This window comes from Sarcophilus harrisii, chromosome 4 (assembly GCF_902635505.1).
Source record: "Sarcophilus harrisii chromosome 4, mSarHar1.11, whole genome shotgun sequence".
Taxonomy (NCBI): domain Eukaryota; kingdom Metazoa; phylum Chordata; class Mammalia; order Dasyuromorphia; family Dasyuridae; genus Sarcophilus; species Sarcophilus harrisii.
In genome coordinates, this window is record NC_045429.1 from 253375254 (window position 1) to 253396189 (window position 20936).

The following is a 20936-nucleotide window of genomic DNA, read 5'->3' on the forward strand; positions in this document are numbered from 1 at the left end:
ATCTCACATGAAGAAATGCATTCTATAGCTCTGAGTTAGATCTCCAGCAGCCACTGTCAGGTGGCTCTCGTATCACACCTCTCTGTGTCATGATGAGGTTTTTGAGTAGAACCTTAGTAGAAAAGCTGAAAAGTGATTTCCCTTCAAAGCTAACATTTGCTTTCTAATCACACAAAGAGATGCTGAAATGTCTTGAACTTGTTTTTGGAAGATGAAAAAGTGATGCTGCAATGTCTTGAACTGGTTTTTGGAAGGTAGAAATTATATTTCCACTTCAAACTCTTTTTTTGGCCTAAGAGTAGCCAAAATTAGTTTATAGTGATGTAATCTGCTGAAATTAGGCAGAAGTCTAAAGTGATGTAGTCTGCTGAAATTAAACAGGTGCTTAGCTCAGTGAACTCAGGAAAAAATACAGAGCCCTCCAGGGATACTTCAAGTCTTGGCTCTCTAAAGTACCAATTTTATCCTTGGTGAGCCAGAGAGACACTGATGAGAAGTGTTTGAGAATTATATTTCTATTCAAGTGAGAAAACTTTATAACCCTGGGATTCTGCTAAAATACTTTGTCATAGAACAGATTTCTATATGAGATGAACCTTGGATCCCATTCAACTGGTTTTAGTTAATGAAGTAACAAAAGTACTTTGTCATGAAGTGGTTTCACTCATAAAACAGGCTCATAGATGGACTCACAAGAAGAAAAATATAATGAAGTTCCATGTATTTGCTTAATTTTTAAATATTGCCAATGTTTTCTTAATGAAAATTTCCTTCAATTTTAAATAGTATAAAATGTTCCTTTTGTAGAAATGAGATGCATGGTAAGTTATAGTGTTCCTATTAGTTTCAGTGAATACTCAATATCATCGGTATAATTTTCTATATAGGAAGGTATTCATCAAGCATTCTCTGGAAACTAATGAGAACACACTCAGTTCTTCTGTAGAAAATATAGAATTCATATTCTATGGATAAGATTGGAGTTAGAATGCATCTTCAGAAACTGTGCAGTCCCACCTCACCTCTCTCATTTTCCAGAGGAGGAAATAGAATAACAATAATAATCAAACTAACTATAGTGTACTTACTGTGTAACAGACACATGCTGTGTTTTTTACAATTAACTCATTTAAGCTTCACAACTTGTATTGTGATATGTATTATTATATATGTATTATGCTATTATTATATTCATTTTACTAATGAAGAAACTAAGGCAAATTGAGGTTAAATGAATTGCCCAGGAACTCATAACTAGAAGTGTCAGAGGCAGAATTTAGATTTAGGTCCTTTCCCTGCAGAAGATTTTTTGCTGCATAGGTCAGAAATAACAACAAAGTAGGCCTTCAGAGTACTCCCTGAGGGGAATATGGAAATTGAGTCCTGTTATCCATACAGTTTTGGGGCTTATTGGGCTTATTTAAGTTCTTCTCTATCCTGTCTAAATCCCCTTTAGCACTTTGCTTAGATGGTAAGCAAAAAATGAGTAATTCTTCTATTTTGTAAAGTTCAAATTGATAAAGTAAAATACTTTATGGAGTAGAGTAAGGTCATTGACCTGAAATCTATTCAAGGACCCCCAGGTTAAGAAGCCCTAGAATAAAAGGATCACAATGAGGAGAGACTTAAAAAGATTAAACCTCTAATCTGAAAGACATACACATTCTGTCAGGAGTTCATCATCTAGAATGTGTGAACTTAAAAAAAAATATGACATATTGTATTACTATTTAAATACAATATTTTCCTTTGTAATAGTAAACACTAAACTTCTAAGTTTATAGATTTAAAAACATTATTCTATGAAGGGATATGTAGGCTTCATGAGAGTAGTCATGACATTAGAAAAAATTAAAGACCTCTGCCAAATGCCATAATTCAATTCATCAATGAGTGTGTCTGCAACTATTTGAATTATGTAACACTGGATGCTCAGTGTATGGGGACTGAGGAAATAGATAATGTGTAATTATAGAGGTAGATAAAATAGTATTATAGAATCTTAGAGTTGGATACAACCCTACAACCAGGAAGGAAGAACAATTATCGATCTGTGAAACTGAAAGGCAATAATTTTGGTAATAACTCAGATGACAAAGCCAGTTTATGTTTCCCTCTGAGTCTGCTTAAAACCAGACTAAAACCTAGGACTGGTACTTTTTCTAAATTAGTTCTTGATTAAAATAATGAGTATTGGTTCAGTAAGGAACTATTATTTTCTAGGTTATAGACTAGGTGATATGAATACCAAGAAAAAATAAAATGAAAGTGCCTCTGCTCTCAACCTGTCTCCATTCTCCTGGGGGCTGGATGGGCAACATATACATATGTAAGTAAATAAAAATTATATGCAAAGGACACATAAAATAACTTCAGTGGGGTGAGGGAAACAAAAAGTACTAAAGAGGTAAAGGGGTAGTAAAGAAGAAAGATTTCATGTAGGAAGTAGTAGATGACCTAAGCTGGAGAGAAGTTAAGGTGGTCAAGGAAAACATTCTAGTCTTATATTAAATCCTATATTAAGAAGATATGTTTAGAAACTGTTGCTGACCCAGTGTGGGTAGAATGTAGGTTAGTGAAAAGAAGTTAACTCAGAAAATAGAATGCTAATGGCTTTAAATGACAGAAAGATGAGTGTATCTTGTCCTAAAAGACAAGAGTTCTCTTCTTCAGCAATATATTCTAGAATAAAAACAAAAACAAAGAAAACACCACGTTCAGACATTAAAGGGCTCTTATTTTAGCAGGTATGTAATAGAAAAGAGAAACTAAAAGTAAGGTGACTAACTATTAATCTATTATAGTTCAGAGCAGATGTTCAGGAGAAGGTGGTAGTTGTGGGAATTTCCAGAAATCAGGAGATGGAAAGATGTGAAGACTGAAAGAATGAGACATAGCAAAGCTTGATGACTGGAAAATGGTGGTGACTTTTACAAATGAAGAGTAAAAAAAAGTCAAGAAGATGGTTTAGGATGCAAGATGATGAGGACATTTGCTAATGGGAAATCCTTGTGGAGACATCTAGTAAAAAGTTAGTGATGTGGGATAAAATTTCAGGAGCGATATAGACATAAATTTCAAAGGAGACTTCAGAGAGAGGAGGGAAAAAATAAGAGTAGACAAATGATATTTCCCTGTGACAGATCAATAAAGTTCTGAGGAATCTGGTCACTTTTTGGTTTTATCTATTTTATTTATTTCTGCATCTATATATTTTGTGAAATATTTCTCAATTACATGCAAAAATTAACATTCATTTAAAATTTTTAATAATAACCTTTTACTTTTCAAAATATATGCAAAGACAGTTTTCAACACTCACCCTTGCAAAATCTTGTGTTCCAAATTTTTCTCCCTCCCCTCTTCCCCTGTCCTCACTCCCCGCTCCTAGAGAGCAAGCAATGGAATATGTTAAACATGTGCAATTCTTCTAAACATAATTCCAGATTTATCATGCTGCACAAGAAAAATAAGATCAAAAAAAGAAAAATGAGAAAGAAAAAACAAGCAAGTAAACAACAACTACAAAAATGTGAAAATACTATATTTTGATCTACATTCAGTCCCCTCTCTGGATATAAATGGTATCTCTCCATCACACGATTATTGGAATTTGCCTCAATCAGCTCACTGTCAAAAAGACCCATGTCCATCAGAATTGATCATCACATAATCTTGTTGTTGCTGTGTACAATGTTTTCTTGGTTCTACTAACTTCACTTAGCATCAATTCATGTAAGTCTCTCCAGGCCTTTCTGAAATTGGCCTGTTCATCATAGATCATCATAGAACAATATTTCATTACATTCATATACCATAACTTATTTTGTCATTCCTCAACTGATGGGCATCGCCTCATTTTTCAGTTCCTTGACACTACAAAAAGGCTTGCTACAAACATTTTTGCATATGTGGGTCCTTTTCCCTTTTTTGTGATATCCAGTCTCCAGAAAGGTTGGATCAGTTCACAACTTCACTGACAATGTTTTAGTGTTCCATTAATACTCATTTTTTTTAAATGAGTTTCAAATTCTCTCTTTTTCACTCATTCCCTCCTTCCCTTAGAAAGCAAGCAATTTGGTATTGATTATATTAATGAAATAGCACAAAACACATTTCTATATTAGCCATATTGCAAAAAGAAACTTTGAGGTTTTGTCTATTTCCATATAATTTGCCCTTTGGAGAATTCTATTGCAATTATTGGAGACCCTGGCATAGCTTATACGGAAGGCTTTTGGCAATGTTGTGTCACAAAGTTTTTGAAAGTTATTCTTGATGACTTTATTGATTTGTCAAATTTGTGAATGTGTATGTGTGTATGGATAATTCTTCAACAATTATTAAGTATTAGTTGATTACTAAGATTATGTTAAGCATTGATAAATATTTCATGGGATACTGGAAAGAAATAAAACAAATCTTAAGAAATTTTGTTATTGCTCAGTTGAGGCAGTCATGTCCACAACTTCTTGATCCCATTTGCATCAAAAAATATGGAGTGGTTTGCCATTTCCTTTTCTAACTCATCATATAGATGAGGAAACTGAGGCAAATAGGTTCAAGAAACTTCCCTGTGGTTACATGGCTAGTAAGTTTCTAAGGCCAGATTTAAACTTCAAATTTATTATAGAAATGAAAATTAAAAAGAAAAACTCTTAAGGTACCACCTCACATCTCTCAGATTATCTATGATGACAGAAAAATATGATAAATGTTGGAGGGGATGTGGGAAAACTAGGATACTAATGCATTATTGATGGAGTTGTGGAATGATCTAACTATTCTAGAGAGCAATTTGGAACTATGTCCAAAGGGTTATAAAACTGTGCATAACTTTTGACCCAGCAGTGCTACTATTGGATCTGTATTCCAAAGAAATCATAAAGGAAAGAAAATAACCCATATGGCAAAAATGTCTATAGAAGTTCTTTTTATAATATCAAAGAATTGGAACATGGGTAGATGCCCACTAAATGGGAAATGGCTGAATAAGTTGTTGTACATGAAAGTAATGGAATATTATTGTTTTATAAAAAATGAACAAGCTGATTATAGAAAGGCCTGGAAAGATTTACATGAACTGATGCTGAGCAGTACCAGGAATACATTGTACACAACAGCAAGAATGTATGATGATCAACTATGAAAGATGTGGTTCTTCTCAGTGGTTCAGTGATGCATAGTAGAAAATGCCATCTGCATCCAGGAAAAGAACTGTGGAGATTGAATGTAAATCAACAAATTCTCTTCTTTTCCCATTTTTTTTTCCTCCCATGGTTTTTCCCTTTTATATGGTTTTTCTTTCCCAACATGACACATAAAGCAATGTGTATTAAAAATAAAATACATTAAAAAATTAAGAAAAAAATAAAAGTTTAAAGGATACAGAAATGCAACTACTTAAATATGCTTTTCATTATTTTCAGTTAAATATAATTATTCCCATTACATATTAATTAGGGAATTTTATCTTTCAGGTCCAGTGTCTGAGGCCAATTATGAGTTTAGGTATGACTAACTACGAGTCTCCTGCATTATCCATTGTGCCATGTAGCTGCCCAAATGCCAAATAATAATGAGATTATTATATTTGAGAAAGAATGAATTGTGATACAGAATGTGTTTCAGGAAGACTAGTAACTCTAGTGTCATTGCTGCTGAGCCCTTCTCAGAGACACTTTTCTACATTTTTAATATGACTCTCATTTTTATCATTTTGCCAGCTTAAGAAATTTTAATTCCATTATACATTTTACTAATGGAAAAGCATCAGTTTCACAGGAAGATTTGTATAAACTGATAAAAGTGAAATAAACCAGAAAAGTATACATGCACACACACACACACACACACACACACACACACATATATAATGACTTGCAGGAATGTTAAAAGAAAGAATGATAAAACAAAATTGAATTCCATCTAATTTTAATTACTAAGATTAGCCCTGGAAGAGGGAGGAAAATGATCTCTCTTACCTTTCATGATATAGTTTTGGTGAATGAAGTCTTTTTTTATTAATATGATGAAAAATATGAGGTAGTCCAAGCTTGCTAATTACTTTAAGATATACATATATATATACATATATTACATATATTCATGCATATATACAAAATATATATTACAATAGATGCACAATATATCTATAATATAACATATATAGATGTAGATACATGTTTGTGTATATATCGTAACTATACAAAGATACATATATGTATATACATATGTGCATCTCTTTTTATTTTTCCTCTTGATCATTTGAAATCCTAATATGAATTATTAACTTTAGTAAGGTCATTCCTTTTATGAGAAATTTTATTCCATTCAATGTTTTGATGGAGTATAGACATTATTTCTTTTAGATTTCACTTTTTTAAAAAAACATACAGTTTTAGTGCGCATTAGTTTTAGATATTAAGAAGTTTTATCTTTAAATATTTTTTGTATTCTATATAATACATGTATTCTTTTTATTTTGCCTTTTATTAGTTATAGTGAGAATTTCCAAGGAAATGTCAGGTAGGGAAGGTGGAAGAGGACAAATTTAATAAGTTCATTTTGTGCTCTATATAGGGAATAGTTATGATATTTTACCACTCACAATGACATCAGCACTATTCTTTCTGTGGTGTAATATAATCCTTTCAAAGAAACCACATCCAACCACATGCAAGATGGAAAAAAGAGAAATTTCTCTTTATTGAGGCACTGTTATGAAAGGTGCTATGTGAGAGCAATGAACAGCATTATTACTGTTATGTCTATTCTCCTAAACCATATTGTGTCATCTGTATGGAATACTTTACTTTACTACAGACACTTATTTAAAGCAAAGCAGAGCAGATATTTCTTCTCTTTTCATGGGTGATAAAGGCTATTGATAAAAAGTAAAACTGTTACAACTTGGCCTGGATAACTAGTCCATAGTACCATATAATCATAATATTTAGAACTAGAAGAGATCTTGCATATCATAATCTAACTCTTTCATCTCCAATAGATGAGGAAACTAAAGTTCAAAGAGATAAACAAAGGGAAATAAAAGTGTGTAACATAAAACTGATGCATTTGATTCTAATAATCTTATGATGGGAAGTGAAATCTACATCCAGAGAGAGAGAGAACTATGGAAATTGGATGTGGATAACTGTTTTTATTTTGTTGTTGTTGTTGTTTAATGTTGTTCTTTTTTAGCTTTTTAGTTGCATGCTCAATTTATTGACCTTTTCTTTCTCTATTTTATGCAAGTAAGCATCTAGATATATAAAACTTCCCCTAAGACCTGCTTTGGCTGCATCCTATAAATTTTGGTATGTTGTCTCATTATTGTCGTTCTCTTGGATAAAATTATCAATTGTCTATGATTTGTTATTTAACCTACTCATTCTTTAGGACTGGATTATTAAGTTTCCTAACTTTTGTTCTTTTTTTGTCTGGCCCTTTATTATATGTAATTTTTAGTGTATCATGATCTGAAAAAGATGCAGTAATTATTTTTGCCTTTCTTCATTTGATTGTAAGGTTTTTAATGCCCTAAAACATGGTCAATTTTTGTGTAGCTGCCATGTACTACTGAAGTATATATATATATATATATATATATATATATATTCCTTTCTGTCTCCATTTCCTCCAAAGGTCTATCATACCTAACTTTTCTATAATTCTATTTACCTCCTTAACTTCTTTCTTTTTTCTTTTGTGGTTTAATCTATCTAGTTCTGAGGGAGCAAGTTTAAAATTTCCCATTAGTATAGTTTTGCTGTCTATTTCTTCTTGCAACTCTCTTAACTTCTTCTCTAGGATGTGGATACTATACCATTTGGTGCAGTCTGCTACCCACTTCCGTTTTATGGGAGAGTTCATATTCATAGTTAAAGTTACTAACTTTGTATTTTCTACCATATTATTTTCCCCAAGTTATACTTTTCTCTTTCCTTTCCTCCTTTCCCTCCTTTTTGTTTTGTTTTTGACCATCACCTCCCCTTTTACAGCACCCCCTTTCTTATTCCTTTCTCATTCTACTTTTGTTCTCCTATCTATTGGCCTCCCCCTTTCCTTTTCCCCTTCTCCTACTTCCCTATAGTATGAGACAAATTTCTATATTAAATTAAATATGTCTGATGTTCTCTCTTTGAGCCAAATTCAATGAGATTAAGGTTCACACAGTGCTCATCCTTCTTCCCTTCTTTCCCTCAACTGTAACAGGTCTTTTTGCCTCTTTATGTGATGTAATTTAGCCCATTTTACTTCCCTTTACCTCTTCTTCTAGTACAACCCCTTTTCCACTCCTTGTTTCTTTTTTATGTCATCACAATAAAATCAAATTATACCTATACCCTCTAAGTATATCCCTAAACAATATTCTTAAGAGTTGAACATATCATCTTCCCCTATAGGGATATAAATGTTTTAACCTTTTTGGTTTTTTTTCCAATTCAGAAAACTTTTCTTGATTAAGCTCAATCCAACAAGGATTTTATTTATTGAGCAACTCTTATGCATAAGAACTATGACAAGTACAGGTATTACAAAGCTAAAAAATAAATTGTCCTATTTTTATTGGGAAAGTCTACAGAAGCATAAATAAATAATGTTGTATTGAACATATACCTTAATCAGACACAGAGGAGAGATAAAAAAAAGCAGTGTTCTATTTTCTAGGCTTAGAACAGTAAATTTGAATAGTCATGGTTAGTTTACACTAATTGCCTTTATTTATCTTTTGCTATTGCCTTGTTTTGTGTTTTCCTCTTCCTTTCTCATTCCTATTGAATGCAAGTGTCTTCCCATTTCTGTATTTCCATTTTTTCATCTATATAATGAAGATGGGGAAGAAAAAATGGACTCAATGAAATTAAAGGTGCCTCCTTGCTCTAAACCTCATAAAGGATTCTATGAACTCTTTTGCCCAGAAATTTTCTAGTTATTTTTTAGAAAGAAGATGGAAACCTAAATAGTTCTTCTGAGATCTTATTTTGATGAATAGTGCATTGGTGAATTAAACTAAAAAACAGATGCTTGAATTGTCAGGAATGGAATGACTGCTTAGCTTAGTTGAGGAAACCTCCTCCATCTTTGTATTTATAGTTCAATGAAAGGGTGATTATTTATTGAGATATCTTATTTCAATCTTTAGAAAATCAATTTTATTCTTCTTATATATATCTCATACATAGCCAATAATCAGTGATATTTTAACAAAAACTGTCCTTAACTTTCGCTCATTTTCTCCAGTGTCTGTCACAATGTTTTGTATATGCTGGAGTGCTCCATCATCATCACACATCTGTGTGATTCTCACATAGAAAGGCTTTTGAGATATCTAGTTTATCCCATATCCAATTATGCATACTATGCATAATATCCACAGAAGGAGTCATTCAGCTTTGTTTTGAAGACATCTTCAGTGATTAAGATTATTAGTTCCAAAGGCATCCCAATGTATCTCTATATGTCTTGTTAGGAAGTTCTTGGATTCTTCCTTAAAATTTGTCATATTTGCTTTTTTCCAGCTTCCCATCCACTCCACTACCAAACTGAAGGAGAAAAAATAAAATCCCTCTTCCACTGAATAGACTTTCATTATAATGTCTCCATGTATTCATTTCTCTAGGATAAATACTCAGTTCCTTGACTATGCCTTTGTATATCATGGGTTCAATTCACATAAGTCACAGAATTTTAGAGTTGGAGGAAACCTTAATGACCATATATAACAACCCACATTTCTGAAAGACTTCCCTCTACATCATGACAAATAAGTAGCCATCCAGATTCTAAAAATGAAGTTTTATTTCTCTGGCAGTATAAATCCAGCTTGTCAAATAGCTTGCTGCTATTAACATGCTTTGCTGAAACAAAACACAACATATTATCTATATTCTGACCAGAGGAGGTTACAGCAGGCCATTATAAAACAAATTTGTAAAATACTCACATAGCATTTGCTTGAAGACCTTATTGATGAGGACCCAGTCCCTCTAAGCAGTTTTACTTTGTAGATAACTTATTCTTAGGGAGTTTTTTCCTATGTCAGAATTTCTTTTTTTTTTTTTTTTTGCTTTGTAACTTTTTCTCATTACCCTAGTTTTTCTCTATTGAGCCAAATAACAAATTGATTTTATTTTTTCATATAATTGAAAGCTGCTATATTTTCTTCTCTACAATTTCTTTTCTTTTCTTTTTTTAGCCTACATGTTATAGTAGTAAAGAGCTGGGATCAAAGTAGGAGCTCATTAATTAGAGAATGACTGGACAAATTGTGGGATAGGAGTTTATTGTGCCAGAAGAAATATGACACTAAGAAATTTTAAAAGACATAAGAATGAATGAAATGAACAAAATCAAGAGGACAGCTTAGACAATGACAATAAAAATACCATGAAGGAAAACAAATTATCACCAATTTTAAGTTTCTAATCAAACCACCTAAAAATAGTTACTTAAAATGGCCTGAAGTCAAAACCTCCTTATGTGTCATCTCCACATGAAAATCAGTTCTTTGGAAGTGGGATATGTCTCCTCTTTGTATTACCAGTATGTACTATTGTGCTATATATATATATATATATATATATATATAAACATTTTTGTCATTTGTTCATTCTTTCCTTCATACTTGGAACCTATTCTGAAACTTTTAAGAGAACTGAGATGGATTAGAGATGTAGAATGAGTTTTCAGGAATGGCCAATGTGTTAATTTGTTTTGCTGCACTCTACATATTTATTATTAGGAAAGGGGAGAGATAGTTTAATTGGGATAGACATGCAAACAAAAATAATAAAATATATTTTAAGTGCATTGAAGCAAAAACAAAAATGCAGAAATTGCACACATACAGCAGTTTTGTGACCACTTTAAAATTATATATACAGACATATATATATATATATATATATATATATATATACACCCACATACATCTTAAAAATATATGTGTGTATATGTCTTACTAAAGAATTTTTCTTCAGATACTCCACTTTCCCAGTTCCTTTATCATTACTACAATATTAAAGTTATGTTATATATATATATATATATACATATATATATGTGTGTATATATATATATCATTAAATATTGGATTTTTGATATAATGGAGAGTATTTCTGTTATATATAATGTACAACTCACAAGATCTCTTCCCTCCAGGATTTTGAGGAGCAATGTATCAATATGCAAAAGGAATTATTTTGTTTCCATGTATGAAAGGAAGTGTTGGGACAGGAGGAGAAAGTTAATCTGTGATTATATTTAGGAGACTTAAGTCAATAAGGTTTCTTTAGTGATGGTGATCTGCATCTGATCTACAATATATAATTTAGAGACCTGCCTGGAATACAGAGAGGTTAAATGACTTGTTGAGAGTCATACAGCCATTATGTGTAGGAGGACTTAAAGAAATGTCTTCTTGAATGCAAGAGAGCTCTTTATTAAATATAACAAGCTATCTCCCAAAGAGTACTATACAGTACTAGAAAACAAAAGACCTGGAGCAAAATGCAAAATGCTAAACCTTAAATATCTGAAAATACAGTTTACTATCCATATAACTATCCATTTAGAACATATCCATATGTTTAACAATCAACTCTCTGAAAAAATTTATATATATATATATATATACATATATATGTGTGTGTGTGTATATATAATACATTTGCACACAACATATATAGAAAATTTAATATGTATTATAAATGTATTATTTACTGCTTTCTTAAGACTTGGCAATCAACAAAATAATAAATTAAGCCCTAATATATAATGTATGATGATTTCTAATATGTAAATGTTCACACAAAAACTTTAACAATCATAGCTGGCTCCATTATACCTCTGAATGTAACTCTAGGCAAGTAATTTCAATTCTCAATATTCTCATCAATAAAATGAAGATTAAAATACTTGCTTTACATGACCCATATGGGTTTCTGTGAAGAATATAGTTTGGAAACTATAAAGTTATGAGCCATTATGATATAAATATAGTCAGGAGCAGAACTCAGTTTTCTTTATTTGCTTTGCTTTGCTTTACATGCTGCATTTAATAATGATTCTTTTTCCTTGAAAAATCACTCAAATTAATCAATCAACACAAAACAATAATTTACCAAATGAGATAATTCATTTAGCTTTTCCAAAGTGTTTAGTATATAATAAGAGTTTAATAAACACTCTTTCCTTTTCCTTCCCCTTTGGAAGCTAGTCATTGAAAATACCCCACCGACATGCAAAATATTATCAAGAACTATATAAATCCCAAGATACTTATTTCATTTCCAGATTTATTCAGACCTTTCTATTGTTCATGGAACTGCCAGGAAAGGTTACAGGTAGTTTAAGGGAGATCTCTCCTCCCTCTATTTCAGTGTGATATAGTAGACAGTTAGAATATATGGCTCTCAAATCTAACTCTGTTAATATTATATTAGTCACTTTTGCTGTCTATAGTCTGAAATTTCATTGTTATAAAATAAGGGAATAGGACTTGATGAGGTCTATGGTCCATTCTGATCCTAGATCTATGATCCTATGCTTAAGAAAGAATAAACTAAGTGGTGTTTTCCACCGCTGAAGAACAGGAAGATGGTAATGACTTTCAGAGAATACTAATCTGGACCAGATTTAGGTGGAAAGCAAGATTTTTAAAAGGCTCTGTGTCTCATTACTCATCCCTATAGTCAATGGTGCCTTTTGTTCCTTTAATTAATTTGTGTTATTTTGAGGAGCTCCTTTTAAAATGTTTTCACTTAATTATAGGAAATGATGAGCTTTATTGAAACCTTTAACTTTCCACACTCTCCTCTCCCTCTTCTTCTTTTTCTCATTAGGGATGCAGACCTGTTGCTGTTAGACACGAGAATGGTCCCAGCTCTCTATGTGGGTTGGCTAGTCTTTGATATCACTGTGACCAGCAATCACTGGGTGATTAATCCACAGAACAATCTGGGTTTGCAGCTCTGCGCAGAAACAGGGGATGGTAAGCTGTGAGAGTCACATGTTGCTCATTGGGTTTGCCCTGTCATCAACATTTAGAACAGGCATTTAGAAGGTCCTTTAGTATGGCCCCATTTAGCAAGAATAGCTGGGATGAATATCATTCAACTCTGATTTTAACTGTGAAGATGCAGACTTTCAGTGGTTTTTCCCAGTTGAGAGTAAGGGAATGAGAAATTAGGCAGTTTGAAAGACAATAGCACTCTTCTAGTTATTTTTTCCATGCTCTAAATTTACTATCAGCTGGTAAGCTAGGAAAGGTAATTTTACATGGTTGTATTGTAAGTATAAATATGTTATTATAATGGGCTTGTTTTGGCTCAAAATATGCTTAGTACAATGAAATACAAGCCATTGAGAGTTATTAACTTTTTTTATGATGAAATGGATCCTTTTGGTTGTCTAGAGAAGACTGCAGACTCTTCAGAATCATATTTTAAAAATGAATAAAATAAAATACATGGAATTAGAAAAATAATAACAAAGAAATGTAATTATCTAAATATTTAAATAAAAATAACAAAATTAATTTCATGAGAGAGACTCTGTTAGGAATACTCTCTCTTGAGTCCTCTCCAACTGTATGTAAGTTTCCTATTAATTTCATAGTATCAAGCAAAGTGCCAGGCACAGAGGGATGCCCTTGGTTGTTTTTTTTTTTTTTTTGTTATATTTTTCTTTGTATTTTGCTTTATGATAATGACCAATAGAGCCAAGTGTTAAAATAGAATAAGGAAAATTAGGGGTTGATTTTTAAAATCAATATGTATAAAATGAAGCAAGCATCAGCCTAGAGGATTTGTGTTTGAATGAAATGGAGTAATGTACATAAAACAATTTGTAAGTCAAAAGCATGTAAATAGATGTCAGCTAATAGTATAGGTATACTGGAAAGAACCCTGAATTTAGAATCAGGACTTAGAATATAAATAATAATAAATGTTAATTGACTGCCTTAATATCAGCTTTGCTAGTTGCAATCTTCATATACTAAAACAAAAAAGTCTTGAGTGACTTCTGTGTGTCCTAATTTCTTCATCTGTACCATGACAAAAATGTATTAGATTATCTCAAAATTCCTTCCAACTCTAAATCTATGATTCTGTTGAATGATGTAAATTGTAGGTCTATCTTGGAACCCATCCAGTCTGGCTTATAAAATGGAAGCAAAAGACCACATTATATAATATCCTTGCTTTTATAGCATTGTCCCATAACATGGTCATGAAGACTGAGCTATATCAGAGCTTATAAGTAGAAATTCCTTAAAGAATTCAGCAAGGGGCAGGATGAAGTGAGATAGAGTGTGTGGTTTTAGCATTTAAATACCATATATTATCAGAAAACATTTTCCAGCTTTATCGCAGAACTCAACAGATCACTTTTGCCAAAAAGTGCTTTACACAAAGAACCCAAACTCCATTTGTGAATGTACAATGTTCAGTAAGTTTTTTTTTTTTTAATGAACATACAATATTGTTATCGTCCCTATAAGCATTTGAGATTTCTTTGAATTATAGGGTGTCTGAAAATTATAGCTTTAAGATTATTGTTACAGATAGCCATATTTTAAGGACTTATGAATTTAAACTGAGAATATCATACACACACACACACACACACACACACACACACACACACAAAGTCTCCACGAATACCTAGAATTTTAAACTACTATATGCTGATTCTCAGAAATGTAACTGTGAAATCAGCATTGTGGTGGTATGTTCTTTCCCTTGGATGTGACTTAAAAAGGAGATATTCAATTACCATTACTATTCTCTTTGTTTTTGCTTTTCTCCATACCTCCCTCCAATAGGATGGGTCCAGGCACTTAAGAAATTATTATCTGATCATATCTTTCTCAGAGACATTTTTTCCCAAAGTCTTAGTACATGACCTCTTCTTTTCATTTGATTCTCTTCCATTATCTATTTCCTTTCATTTTTTTCCTCTAGCACTATTTGCTGCTTTGATCTTTTTCAGCTCCCCATTGCATTTTCAGACCTATTATTGACAACTTCTGTTTTGTTTCTATTTATTCTTTGGAATTAAGGATTGATTTCTCCCATTTTCTCTCTTATGCAATCTTAGACATCAAAATTAACTTACTTGGCTATTCTTCCTCACTAATTTCATACATATTAATAAAAAGAACTGTCGTGGTTGTTAGTATTCCTTGTTTCACTACTGCTGATGTCATCATCAGTGGTCATTAGGATACTCTGCTCCCCATGTTGCTCTTCAAACCATATGACATGACTGCTTGATCATCTGCTATCTAGATCAAGGAAACTGGTAAATACTTGTAAAATAAGAAAAAAATTAATAAAGATCTTCAATTAAGGCTTAAAGTAATGCCATGAAATTAAATATACCCTCAGGTAAATAAATGACTTTCTCTAGTGTTTTTTTTTTTTTTAGTATATCCAAAACTTAAAAATATTACAGGTGACCCAGTTTGAAAAAACTTGTGCATTCACACTGCCCAATTCACTGACAGGAAATAGATCAGTGATTCTGTTTCCTTTATCATAGTGCTGTCATTGCTTCAAAATGGCCTGTCTCTGCTATTTATAGTAAAGTATTCTAGTGAGCCCTCTTGAAAAGATATTATACCAGAACTTGTGAGGGTGAATTCTAAAGCAATTTGCTCTTGTTTTTGTTATACTACAATAGAATCAAAAGGAAGGAAAAAATATCCCATGAAGAAAGACTATATGCCAATGAAGGCAGATTGAATTATCATTTTCTGTCAAAGAATCATCCTGTTACTAATTTTATATATAAATAACCAAAACCTTTTATTTTACCTTGTAAAGTATTATTTTGTAGTCATAAAATAGGAGCTTATATATCTTTTTTGCCATTAACTATTCAGGGGATATTGGAATGAACTTCCCTAATCTTCAGTTCTCTCATCTGTAAAATAAAAAAGTTGTAAGGAAACTGTAGGGGGAGTCTGGAATTCTGTGTTCAGTTTTAACTCTGTCAGATGCACAAAATCAGATGCACAACTATGGGAAACTTAATTTAATTTGTGTTACATTTTACCTATGTGTAAAATCAAATATTTGAACTGCATTGTCTCAAAGATTTCGTTCAGCTTCAAGACTTTGTGACTAGATATCATATAAGATTCCTCTTAGCCCCACATTCTACCATCAAGGAATCAATTTCATTTTAATCTGAGAGAAAGAATTTAGAGCAGACCACATCATGTTATCTGTCAATAAATCAATCAATCAGCAAGTTTTTAATAAGTACTGAAAATATGCAATTTATCAGGTTAGGTACTGGGAGTTCAAGGAAGAACATAAAACAGTTCCTGTCATCAAAGAGCTTACATTGTATTAAGGGATACCGTGTGGTGTGTGTGTGTGTGTGTGTGTGTGTGTGTATGTTAAAAAGTACATACATATATATATGCATATATACTGTATATAGTATATATACAGACATGCATATAACATACCTATACATACATTTATATGTGAATTTTTGAGAGAAGACACTACGAACTGGAAGGATAAAGAAAAGCTTTGCATAAATATGTGATCAAGAGGATGAATTATAAAATTACTTTCTTTGGTTGCTTGTTATACTACAAGAGAACAAAAAGAAAGAAAAGTATCCCATGAAGTAAAGTCATATACAAATGAATGATAATAGATATGTCATATATTTAAGTAGAGTTTTGATAGAAATAAAGAATTCTAAGATGCAGAAGTAAGGAGTGAGTATATTATACATAGAGAAGATGTCAAACATGATCTATGAGAGAACTAATAAAGTGCATTAAACCTAGTGTATCCCACTCCTACAAAGGAAAGCAGTTGAGAAACCTGGATATATATTTGAAAAATCAATATTTTGGAAATTGAAAAGTTGTTGAAAGTAAAAATAGCATCATAACTCCTCAGAGATTTAGGGGAAATGGCACCTTTGAAATACTATTGTTAGACATTTGACAACTGAAAAGAAGATATGGCAGAGTTTGCTTGAGACTATTCTTTTCTGACTTGTTTTTCATGTATAGCAATAATTTGCTATTTTTCCATATGCTTTGCTTGCACATTAACAAAAAATCCCTCCCCTTTTGCTTTTCAAAGGTAAAGAATCAAAAAGCAAGATTGTTTTCACTCCTGAAAAAATGAGCCCCTAAAATCCTAGAAGCTTTTTACAAATAGAAGTTACATTTCAAGTTGAGAAATGAAATTATTTCTTTATGATAATTTTGATAGATTATTCTTTTTTCATGAAAAAAATATTGAAAGGGAATATTTCCTTTTTTTATTTTTATTTATTTAATAGCCTTTTATTTACAGGATATATACATGGGTAACTTTACAGCATTAACAATTGCCAAACCTCTTGTTCCAATTTTTCACCTCTTTACCCCTCCACCCCCTCCCCTAGATGGCAGGATGACCAGTAGATGTTAAATATATTAAAATATAAATTAGATACACAATAAGTATACATGACCAAAACGTTATTTTGCTGTACAAAAAGAATCAGACTCTGAAATATTGTACAATTAGCTTGTGAAGGAAATCAAAAATGCAGGTGGGCATAAATATAGGGATTGGGAATTCAATGTAATGGTTTTTAGTCATCTCCCAGAGTTCTTTTTCTGGGCATAGCTAGTTCAGTTCATTACTGCTCCATTAGAAATGATTTGGTTGATCTCGTTGCTGAGGATGGCCTGGTCCATCAGAACTGGTCATCATATAGTATTGTTGTTGAAGTATATAATGATCTCCTGGTCCTGCTCATTTCACTCAGCATCAGTTCGTGTAAGTCTCTCCAGGCCTTTCTGAAATCATCCTGTTGGTCATTTCTTACACAACAGTAATATTCCATAATATTCATATACCACAATTTATTCAGCCATTCTCCAACTGATGGACATCCATTCAGTTTCCAGTTTTTAGCCACTACAAAAAGGGCTGCCACAAACATTCGACATACAGGTCCCTTTCCCTTCTTTATAATCTCTTTGGGATATAATCCCAGTAGTAACACTGCTGGATCAAAGGGTATGCACAGTTTGATAACTTTTTGAGCATAGTTCCAAACTACTCTCCAAAATGGTTGGATTCGTTCACAACTCCACCAACAATGCATCAATGTCCCAGTTTTCCCACATCCCCTCCAACAATCATCATTATTTTTTCCTGTCATCTTAGCCAATCTGACAGGTGTGTAGTGGTATCTTAGAGTTGTCTTAATTTGCATTTCTCTGATTAATAATGACTTGGAGCATCTTTTCATATGACTAGAAATAGTTTCAATTTCTTCATCTGAGAATTGTCTGTTCATATCGTTTGACCATTTTTCAATTGGAGAATGGCTTGATTTTTTATAAATTAGAGTTAATTCTCTATATATTTTGGAAATGAGGCCTTTATCAGAACCTTTGACTGTAAAAATATTTTCCCAGTTTATTGCTTCCCTTCTAATCTTGTCTGCATTAGTTTTGTTTGTACAAAAACTTTTCAGTTTGGTATAATCGAAATTTTCTATTTTGTGATCAGTAATGATCTCTAGTTCTGCTTTGGTCATAAAGACCTTCGAAAGGGAATATTTCCATAAGACTTTTGCTGCCTTGGATTTTTTTTGGGGGGTGAGTCATTTGGAATGGTTGCCAATTACCTAACTTGGAATATTATATTAATAGCATTTGATATATTCTTATTCTTAATGATGTTTTAATTGTAAATAACGTAATTACAAACTTCTCTCATCCTACATATTCTTATACATACATTCAGATGTGGAGATAATGACACGGCCTGCACTTTAGTACATCCCTTATTTTAAGACCAGGATGTTTTTCAGATAGTATATTTTGCTGTTGGTTGATGCTTTATATAATTTTAAAATCAACTTTGCAAACTACTTTTCAAACTTGAGTTTATAATAAATTAGAGATGGAAGAACCAAGTGGTAGTTGAGGATCATCAGAATGTCTTGAATAACTATTTTCTGACATTTTGGGTTTGGCAAAATGAAAACTCAGAATTAATTTTGCCAATAATTTTTTTCTTCCTTTCTGTTCAAACCCACGTATACGTCAAGGAAAATTCAATCCGTATGTTTCTGATTCATTTGTATTCAAGTCATCAAAATGTTGTTTTGTCAGTGTATTGTTTGATGTCCAAGAAACATTATGAGTCTTTTTATAAGTCTCTAAAAGCCATTTTTCTTTGAACCAGGAAGTGATATGTTTTTTCCAACATTGGATTGACCAAAATCCAGTTGCACAGATTCAGTTCAAAAGACAATCCTGAAAGTTTGAATGAGCTTTCCTCTTAATATAACATATTTTCTCATAGCCAAGAAAAACACATTCAGGAGTTTTTAAACTATTGAATTAAATGAAATTTAAATCTTATTGATGTTTAAAAGTAAAGATGACTGTTTACAAAATTGTTTCATTTTTGCTGCTGATTTGGAATCCAAACAATATTTGATATTTTATTTAAATTAATAGACGAGCACCATTTTTAGTAGTCTACAGTTAGGAAATAAGACTGAGACAGATTATTATCAATACCTGAAAATCAAGAATAATGGATTAAATTATGTCTGGCATAAATAGGAACTTTTCTATTTAATCTGGAATACTAGAATTTAATTAAATTAATAAGCATTCATGAAATACATACTATGTGTAAGGCACTTTGTAATATGTTGGGGAGATAGAACTTTTTTCAATCAGAATAATATAAGGAAACTCCATTTAAATAGTGAGTTGGAAACTCATGGGGGCCTTTATTTGATGCATGGTGTAGGAAATATTAATAAGTTTAATTCAGGGCTTATTGGTTCATGTTTGTGACATGTCTTCAGAGGTCATTGCTATAGAATTCAAATCCAAAACCAATATTATTTTGGGCATGTTCACTCATGGGACTATTCTTGTGGAAAGAATACATTAGATTCGATCATCATATAGCAATTCTGACTTATTTGGATTTTTAGATCTAGAGCTAGAAGGAATTCCAAAAGCCATAGTTTCCAACCTTTTCATTGTATAGATTAGGAAACTGAAGGCTAGGGAAGTAAAATGTTTTGCCCAAGATTCCATGGGTAATAAATGTTAGAAACAGGATATGAATTGAATCCTCTGCTTCTGGAGCCAGGGGCCTTTCCATTATACTATACTGCATTATGTGATCAGACCTTTGTTAAAAACACCAATAAAAGGGGTGTGAGTGTATGTAATTTTGTATGATTGTGTGTGTGTGTGTTTTGATTCTTGTTTTCATTTTTATAATTCATAATACAATATGTTAGATAAATAGTAATTAATACAGTATCAATGTGATTAATTCTGGTTTATTTAGCAAACAGAAATGCAACATGGTGTAGTGAATGACCTAGATTTGACCTCAGTCATATTTTGCCTCAGATACTTGCAGACTATGTAATCTTGGGCAAATAATTTAACCTCACCTTTTCACTTATTTGTAAAATGAAAGGGTTAGATTTACAGTAGCTCTAAATTTATATTCCATTTTATTTAATACTTTTTTATATAAAATTATATGGATAAAAGATAAAAACAGAACATCCTATTGGAGTTTTCATTTTATTGAAGATATATAGCATGTAGACAAATAAACAAATAGAAGGAAAATCCAAGGACAAATGATTAGTACACAAGTCGGAAGGTCCAGAGAAAGTTTCTCTAAGAAGGTAGCATTGCTGCTTAGGCTTGAAGAATATGGGGAGGCAGAGATTTGTTGTTATTAGTGTTGTGTCAATCATGTCCCGCTCTTCACAATCCCATTTGAGGTTTTCTTTGGTATTGGAGCTGTTTATAATTTCCTTCTCCATTTCATTTTATAGATGAGAAAACTAGGTTAAACATTATTAAGTGACTTGCCTAGGGTCACATGGCAAATAGTTTC

The 20936-nt window shown here is 32.0% G+C and overlaps 1 protein-coding gene across 1 annotated transcript in view; it reads left to right on the forward strand.

Moving 5' to 3' along the window:
* The window catches only part of BMP5 (bone morphogenetic protein 5), a 164343-nt gene that overhangs the window by 83872 nt on the left and 59535 nt on the right, over positions 1-20936 (forward strand). Inside the window, exon 3 of the mRNA XM_003769172.4 lies at positions 12849-12997. Coding sequence (XP_003769220.1) covers positions 12849-12997 — 149 coding nt within the window. The remainder of the gene's footprint in view (positions 1-12848; positions 12998-20936) is intronic.